The sequence below is a fragment of the Setaria italica genome, chromosome VII (genome assembly GCF_000263155.2).
Source record: "Setaria italica strain Yugu1 chromosome VII, Setaria_italica_v2.0, whole genome shotgun sequence".
In the NCBI taxonomy this organism is placed as follows: Eukaryota; Viridiplantae; Streptophyta; class Magnoliopsida; order Poales; family Poaceae; genus Setaria; species Setaria italica.
Genome location: NC_028456.1, coordinates 20,394,073 through 20,403,218, shown reverse-complemented (window position 1 = coordinate 20,403,218; position 9,146 = coordinate 20,394,073). Strand labels below are relative to the sequence as shown.

At 51.7% G+C, this 9,146-nt stretch overlaps 1 protein-coding gene across 1 annotated transcript; it reads right to left on the bottom strand.

Annotated features, from left to right (window-relative positions):
• Window positions 1–6,416: 6,416 nt before the first annotated feature.
• On the bottom strand, window positions 6,417–7,568 carry LOC101766446 (putative protein TPRXL). The gene has a single exon (XM_004977940.4). It carries the CDS (start codon window positions 7,506–7,508, stop codon window positions 6,870–6,872), a length of 639 nt encoding a protein of 212 aa, XP_004977997.1. The 5' UTR covers window positions 7,509–7,568; the 3' UTR covers window positions 6,417–6,869.
• Between the last annotated feature and the right edge of the window lie 1,578 nt (window positions 7,569–9,146).

The following is a 9,146-nucleotide window of genomic DNA, read 5'->3' as shown; positions in this document are numbered from 1 at the left end:
CCACGAAGCGTATAATAACCAACCTAGCATGAGTCGTGCTTGTAGATATTCGTTTTCTATTTGAATTAGGGATAGAATTCTAGTCAGTTAGGGAGTTATCTGTACGGGGCTATAAATAGCTACCTTTGTAAATCTGTAAGCATCAACAAATCAATACAACAAACTACTTTTTCCTCGTATTTACGTTCAAGGCGACTTCGCCAAATACTTTTCTCTTTTTCACGAGTTCGTGCGGGTTGGCAGGACTGCATCAACTTGATCTCCGGCCGATTCTGTAAGTTCCGCTTATCGAGTAATATCTAAGCTTTAACTTCGGGCGCATCGCTGTTGTTTCGTTTAGATTTATTCACTAGTTATCGATATTTACTAGAATCATAGGTTTTACCTGTCTTTCTAGTTTTATCACCAGTTATCCAGCTAGGAATCGGTGGTTTCGGCTCTCTTTACATTCTGCTATTAAATCCATCCCTTTTATATATTGCCGATTAGATCTATTCCTAGTATTATCATCATAGCATTGTATCGATTACTCTAGTGGTTTTCTGTCTACAAGGCTACAGTGATCGGCTGCCTTATAGCCGATTTCTTTATTACGGCAAATCGGCCGATTCGCTGATAAGCTCTCTCGAGATCGGAAACTTAGCTGATCGTGATTTCTGAACCTGACACGTATTATTCCTTGCCAATCAACAGGTCAGATTGGCTGGCACGCTGCGCGAACCGCACCAGGGCAATCACCCAAACAGGAGTTAAGCAGATTCTCCCGGGTCGTGTGTCGGACGCTGGGAATTCGGTTGACCGATTTCTAGCGCCAAGAACTACAAACTTGGTAACTGTGCCTGGTGGATTTCATGGGAACGAAACTTCTCTCTCGTTCCATGAAACTCCATCATCTCTCTTCGCATGAAGACCTTGCCAAGTCAGCAATTTTGCTGATGTGGCATAAAACTTAATGATGATGAAACTCTCTATGAAACTTATACTAAGACTGGCTTTATTGAAGTATTCTGATTGTTAACACAATGAGTTCATGGAACTGTAACTAATTATGAAATCTTTCCGATCGAGCAGAGGCTGTAAGGGTGTTCATCTCTATTCTTTATGCTTTCACACGGTTGGAACTTGGAAGACAGAAATCAACCCGGCTCAGAAATAGTTGGCTTGGTGGGTTGCTTCTTCCATTCAAGGTCACCTCTCTCATTTCATGAAACTCCATCATTCATTCCATGAAACTTCTCTCTCATTCCATGAAACTCCATCATCTCTCTCCTCATGAAGACCTTGCCAAGTCAGCAATTTTGCTGATGTGACATAAAAATTAATGATGATGAAATTCTCTATGAAACTCACACTAAGACTGGTCTTATTGAAGTATTTTGATTATTAACACAGTGAGTGCATGGAGCTGTAACTGATTATGAAATCTTTCCGATCGAGCAGGGGCTGTAAGGCTGTTCATCTCTACTCTTTATGCTTTCGTACGGTCGGAACTTGGAAGACAGAAATCAACCCGGTCCAGAAATAGTTGGCTTGGTGGGCTGCTCCTTCCATTCAAGGTCACTTCTCTCATTCCATGAAACTCCATCATTCCATGAAACTTCTCTCTCATTCCATGAAACTCTATCATCTCTCTCCTCATGAAGACCTTGCCAAGTCAGCAATTTTGCTGATGTGGCATAAAAATTAATGATGATAAAACTCTTTATAAAACTCACACTAAGACTGGCCTTATTGAAGTATTCTGATTGTTAACACAGTGAGTGCATGGAACTGTAAATGAAATCTTTCCGATCGAGCAAGGGTTGTAAGGCTGTTGATCTACTCTATATGCTTTCGCACGGTCGGAACTTGGAAGACAGAAATCAACCCGGCTCAGAAATAGTTAGATTGGTGGGCTGCTTCTTCGTTCTTGTGAACTTCATATAGCACAATGGACAGGATTAAAAAAATTGCCAAGCGCACGTGTCATGCGCTTGAAGGCCAAACTCCATGAGCCGGACCCTGCGGCATCGGTAGCTGACATTACTCATCGTCATAGTGTCGCTGTGTGTACGTACCGCACACGGTGCCACCGCAGCCACAACACGAGGGGTGTCCTCGTGAGTTGGGTGTGCCTCCATTGGACACGCCACCCATTCGCCCTCGGCCCATTTTGAAACGGTGTGCGCCAGCTAGTCTCGTCGGTATGGTACTTTCGCGTCGCCATTCTCGCGTGATTCGTCGGTTCACGGCGCTGCCGGCCAGATTAATTAGCAGCGGGGCTTTTTTAGGGTTGCTTGACGGGTTCGAAGGAAAGAACAACAGCCCAGCCCAGAATGGGTATGGGTACACCGCGACCTGAGCCTTCAGCCCAGTGTGCTGTGGTCCGACGGTTTCTGGTGTTGGTTGGGCTGCTTCTTCATTCTCCTCTGTGGGCCTGGTGCTTCGAGCTGTGCATGTTTTTGTTTGCAGGGTAAATGCAATCGGAGAACAGCAGGATTTGGTTGGTTGAGCTGAGAGCATCACGTGCGAGTCTATCTATCTACCTGGTTGTCTGCTTGTTCTTCTCCTGACAGGACTGGCACTGGCCTGGCCAGAGTGTGCAGGATGGGCTAGGATGGGCTTTTCCCTACCTGTGCCGAGCGCTGCTGATACCGTCTGCATCCTGCATAGATGATTGCGAGCAGCCATGTGCACCTCCAGCAGGCCCCTTCGGCCGATAGATGCTGCAGATCCCAGAGATCCCCCGGGGGTGCAGGCGGGCGCACCGTACGGTACGTGCAGACAACGGCGACAGGGGGCAGGCCCGGCCAGCCCAGGGCGACGTACGGTGCCATCTAGCCACGCACACTCGGCGGCGTCAACCATCTCCGTCTTAATCATTCGCCGTCGTCGTCCGACGTCCGTCCATGTTACCGCCATGCCTGTACGTCCTCAGTGGTCGGTGCTCCAGCATTCTGCCGTGCCCCCGGCCCCGGCCTGCCCACCTGACCGGCCGCGGCCGGTCTGTGTCGTACGCGGTGACCGCCTGCCTCACACGAGGCACGCCACCGCGCAAGGTAGCTCGATCTTGTGACACGCGCATCAGTCAGGAAGATCCGTCGCCTGCCGACGCTGCGTTGCGCTGCCGCTTCAGGAAGCTCGCGGACGCGAACTGAAGAAGTAATAAATGGCGCCGCAACTTTGTAGCTGGGGAGCGGATATCCCGCCCGGCAGCGCGACGTGAAAGGTTGACGAAGCCGTGAAGCGCCGCGCGCTTTGCACCGACGACTGCCCCGATCGGCCGCGCCGCGCGCCCGGCACCGCACGCGCGCGCACGTACGGTGTCCATCTACATGCGACCTGGGCCTTCCTGCCAAGAAAAATCTCGCTGTTGCCCGCGGGGGTACGATGTTGGGCAAACGACGACGCCGCTGGTCGATCGGCACGTGCTGGATGGCGAGCCGGGAGCTAGGAGGGCCCGGCAGTCAGCCATATGCTTGATGGAGATGGGAATATGGGATTACTGGAATTTGGCCGGCGCCCGTACGCGCGCCGATAATTCTCGATCGAGGCCGGTCCCGAGGCCCGACGACAACGCGAGATGCAGGTGCAGTTTGTGGTGTGGTGCCGGTGCCGCCATGCGACCACACACACGGTCGGCGCCAAAGCCAGCTAGCCGCTGGGCCTGGACCGGACGGCCGTTCGCGTCGCTACCTGATCACGAGGAACCGATCGCGCGCGTCACCGCGCGCACCGTCCACCGACGAGTTCGTGAACAGGCACACAACCTTTTGGCCTCTCTGTCGCTCACCAGTGCTAGCTTTGTAGCGCGAATCGATGTGCCCATCTGGCACGCGTATCTCCTATTCTCTGATCGCCGCCCGATCTGTACGACGCCGGCGGCGGCGCGCGCCGGCCGGCCGGCCGGCCCGGCAGTGGGGGACAACACAGCTAGCTCAGCTAAGCTAGCCATCCCATCAAGGCACGACGCGGTGAGCGCTAGCTTGCTCGTGACTGACCTCATAACGCCACGCGCTTTGTTTACGACAGGACAGATCGAGAGCAAGCAAAGCGAAGGTCGTAGCTTTTTTTTGCTTGTGCCACGTACTGACGTACACGTCCCGTGCAGCGAGGGAGCACATGTGATCGATTCGACGATCTCAGCTCCCGAAAGATCACTGGATGGAATCTCGGCTCGTGCACGCGCGCCCTCTGCCCTACGGTGGATGCACGTTACGTACGGGCCATACGTACGTATACCACCAGGCCACTAGCTAGGTGGCTCGCAATTAGGGTGGTCAAGCAACCAGCCGACCCTGCACTGGAGATCGCGAGTCCGAGACCAAGCCCAGCATAGGATTGATACATCGATCCGTGTTACAAGCCCTCTTCGAGCTTGACGTTGAGCTGTTGTATCTTGCCTTGACCAAATCTTCAGATCGCCCTTGATCATCGATAAGGAGGTTTGTTGGGTGGCTAGCTGTTTTCTGCTCGAGCAACTGCATGCAAACTTTTTTAATCCCCTACCACATTCCAAACTGTTTTCTTCATACTTCTCAATCCAGAACTGGGGTATATAGAATGACGGCCTGCATTGATGCATATTGTAACCGCAGCTGGATCACGCATTCCTTTTTATACCCACGAACTAACCTAATCCGCGGTCAAAGACTGAGCACGTACCATCGACCTAAGCTAGCTCCACTTCACCTAGCGCCTGTTGCTGATCTCAGTACATGTATTATGTATGTATGCTCAGAATTCTCTACCCAACTTACATCTCTAGTTAGTGACACACCAACAAATTCCACAATTAGAAAACGAGTGAAAAACGACGGCAATATATCCCAGTGATACTACAGCGCGTTGTTAGCGACGATACTAACAAGTTGTAAAAAAGAAAAGGACATTCTGACTGCTGTGACGTCTCGATCGGGATCATTTCAGCTGGTGCGATTTGATTTGCGCTTCTGACTTTGCTGTGTGTCATATCGTCACATCGTGAGTCTCAGATAAAAGGCTACTGGTAATTAAGAACAGAAGTTGAGCACATTCTCCTGCGTTAAAGAACAGCCCCTACAATTATTGGCAATCATTTGGTGGCATTGTTTATCCGTGCATGATTCAGGCATGCCAGTAGCAGCACTGCTGCTGTGCTGAAAGTTCCTGGCAGGCAAGGGGACAAGCCGACGTGACGACAAGCGTGCATGCAAGCGGGCGAAAGCGGGCTAGCCTAGCCGACTGGACGGATCGCACATGTGTGCACGCATATGATAGTACACAGGACACTCCCGCGCTGACTTTTGGAAACCAGTGTCGACTCGGTGAATTTGGCATTCCTCCTCCCTTGTACTCCAAGGTAACTTAAGCCGTCAAACAAGGAGAATTACCTTCACATCGAGGGCGGTGAATAATAATGCTTGTTGCCAAAGACCTTGAGAACTCGGTACACGGTCGTGGAGATGTGGACGCTCTCCCATCAAGTCATGTTCCAGTTGAAGTTAATCCCACTCACCTTAGATTGGTTATTATTACCATCTCATTTGCAGGTAGTAAGTGAGGTGGGCGCCAATGGAAAGGCAGCATAGTTTGCTAAACGGTGGTGTGAATTGAACTTTTTACATAAACGTATCTTACCCCGGGGGGAGGGGGGCATGGGCCCTATGATGCTCCAATGCTGGTCATAACAAATCGCTTCATAAATTAAAATGTAGACTTGATTCCCGCCATTATGAAAGAATAGGAATGATAAAGTGAGAGCAAATGTTGGTGCACAATGTAGTTTTTCTTTGAGGAATCGCGTCAGACTACTAGGAAGACATCACTGCAATTGGAGAATTCACGAGTTGCTGCGTGTGGGCGTGGGGGTGGGAGTTGGTGGTGGAATTGATCTCATCCGAGGGTGAACAAAATTCGACATATTTTAAAAGGTTGATCTATAGACTAGAGAAAACAAAACATATGTCAGATGTCAAGGCTCCTCAGGCTAGTTAACCATCAAACATCAACGCAGATCTGGAAGTGATTTGACAGACACCAGCCCTGACGTGAATCACAATTATTACCGAAAAAACAAACTTTCCAAAAACACAATAATAAAAAGGAGCCGACGACCAGACATGGTGAAACTTTTCATTCCGAGGGGTGCATTTCGCCCGGCGCGCACAGCACCACTGGTACCTGCAGGCAGCAAATTGAAGCTGGTTCCGTGGTCAAGACGACCGACGTGACCCAACCAACCCCGTCCCGTCCCGCGCGCATGCACCGGTTGCTCGCGGCGGTGCTCGCTCTTCTACGCCACCGCCACCACTTGTCCGGTGGCGAGTAGTAGTAATTAAGGATGCTAATCGAAGAAAGCACACTGCACTATGACCCTCTGTTCCCAAACAGCTCATGGAAGTGTGTCTCGCCAGTGTGTTGAAACAGGCTCAAATAATTCACAGGTGACCGATGCATTGTCTGAGGAAGGGCAAGAGTAGCCTATCCATCTTGTCACAAACAAATGGCACATTATTCTGGCCTTTTTCATGCTTGGCGGTAACTGTTGCTTACTGCCAATCAGTGACCAAGCTTACATCCTAATTAACGGTGGGACACATGTATTCGACATTTCGACTTCAACATCACCATCCACCAGCATGTAAAGCAGCACTACCACCAGCAGAGCAGCTGCGGGCACATCAAGCCACTAATCGTGCGGGATTAATCAATTATTGCCTGGAACGAACAGAGCAGAACGCACGCACATGGTTGGGAACGGCAAACCACCTTAATTACACTGTCAGCCAAGTGCGATTAACCCTAAGCACATTCTTAACCGGCGCCAACACCACACGCACGCAGGCGCAGACGCAGACGCAAACGCAAGGCGCGATACCAGGCGAAATCACTATTATTATGTAACGCGATCAGGCGGCCTTCGCCGGGGAGCGGGGGCGGGGGCGGGGGCGGGGGCGCGGCGGCGGCGTGCCGGCGAGGCAGTCGCGGGACCGCGTGCACGACCGGTAGATGCTCAGCACGGCGAGCCAGTCGGTGAGGGTGGCGGCCAGCGCCGGCGACCGCCGCTGCCGCCTCCTCGCCTTCGCGTCGTCGGGGACGATGAGGTAGCCGTCGGAGGCGGAGAAGGGGTCGTCGGCGGCGCCGACCTTGCTGGAGAGGAGAGAGGGCGGGAGGGGCAGCGGCAGCGTCCCCGCCGCCGCCTTGGCCGCGGCGGCCTTGCCGCGCGCCGCCTGGCGCGCCGGGGTCTTGGGGATGCCCGGGCGGTGCTCCCAGGAGAAGGGCACCGCGGAAGCGCGCAGCGGGGAGAGGAAGCGGTGGTGGAATGGCGAGGGCGCCGGCGAGAAGGACGGGAAGGAGAAGGAGAGGCCGGAGGAGGCGGAGGACGACGAGGACGAGGAGGTCGAGGACGCCGAGGTGCCGGAGGTGGACGTGGGGACCGTAGAGTTGGAGGAGGACGTCGACGACGGGAGGAGCTGCCTCCGCCGGCGCCGGCGCCGAGTGGCGGCGGTGGGCGCCGGTACTGGCGGGGATGAGGATGGGTTGGGCATTGCCGTGCGGTGTTTCTTGGTGGTGTGGTCAGAGGCAGGCGAGAGTGGTGGTGGTCTGGTGGAGTGGAGGCGCAGGTGCGGAGCGGCGTTGGGCTTTTATGGTTGGGCCATGGCGCGGTGACGTGATCCGGATGCGCAGGTCCGGTTTGATCTTGGTAATTTTCTGCATCCGAGACATCGGATCAAGGCGGTAACAGTAATGGAGCTGTACTGTTACGCTAGCATAGATAGCAGCAGCAGCAGCAGTGGAATTAGCGAAGAGTAAGTTTTATGCGATGGCAGGTTCGAGATCGAGGGCGGGCTTGTCTTAGGGCCTGTTTGGCAACCACCTATTAAAGTTTAACACCCGTCACATCGGATGTTTGGATGCTAATTAGGAGTATTAAATATAGGCTAATTATAAAACTAATTGCACAGATGGAGTATAATTCGCGAGACGAATCTATTAAGCCTAATTAGGCCATGATTTGACAATGTGATGCTACAGTAACCATTTGCTAATGATGGATTAATTAGGCTTAATAGATTCGTCTCGCGAATTAACACAGGGTTCTGCAATTAGTTTTATAATTAGCTCATGTTTAGTTCTCCTAATTAGCATCCGAACATCCGATGTGACACTGTTAAAGTTTAACACCTCGTATCCAAACACCCCCTTATTTACCGCACAGTAAATCAGTAGTCACCATCCCGTTTACGTTAGCAAACATTACTAATCCTGATCTTAGATATAGTAGGAGTACCTCTTTTGTTTTATTTTCTTTCTTTTTTCAACGCAGAAAGAAACATGATGGAGAGGGGCATCATAAAACAAGGCCATCTTGAGAAACAAAACCCCTTCAAACTCCCGAATTAGGATTCTCAATGTACATGAATCCTACCTTATATACGAGTACTCCGTAGTAGCTAGCATGGAAGAACCCTATGTCCGATCACATTCCAAACAACCTTGCCATCAAGACGCAAGTCTCGTACGTAGTTAGGCAAGGATGCTACGACGGAATGACGAACGAGCATTCTTCTTATAACTAGCTTTATTTCCTCGACGCCTCCTTTTCCGTGGGAGGCGAAACAGTGCGACCGAGCGAGGCACACAGTGTTAATTAGGCATGGAGGGTCTTTCTTTTGCCAATTTCGAGCCGATCCTGACACGCCAACCGGCCTGTAGAGAGTTAAACTCCCGCGCTGCGCTACGTACAGCGGCCGCGTCACCGTTGGTTAGGAAACGCAGCGGTCGCGTGATTAGCCGGGCTAAACATGCTTATTGCTGCAGCTAATCATTTGTGTTTAGCTACTCTAACAACCAGCAGCCAGCAGTCTCGTAATCGCGATTTAATTAGCTTTGCTCTGTGTGGGGGCCGGCGTCAGCGTCACCAAATTAAAGCGAGCACCCCTCCCCTGCCGCTCACATCTCACATATGTAGCTCAAGGGGAAGGAAGAGATTTCCCAAAACATGAGGAACGAACGTGTCAAAGGGTTGTCCATGACCAATGATGTGGCTATACGTATAGTTTCAACTCTGCAGAGTGTGTACTCATGGACCCCAGTTGGGGAGAGCCTTGTCGTGCAGCAGACCACACAGTATCGACTGATGAACCTAGGAGTTACAATATCATCCTGCATCCCGGGCTGGGATC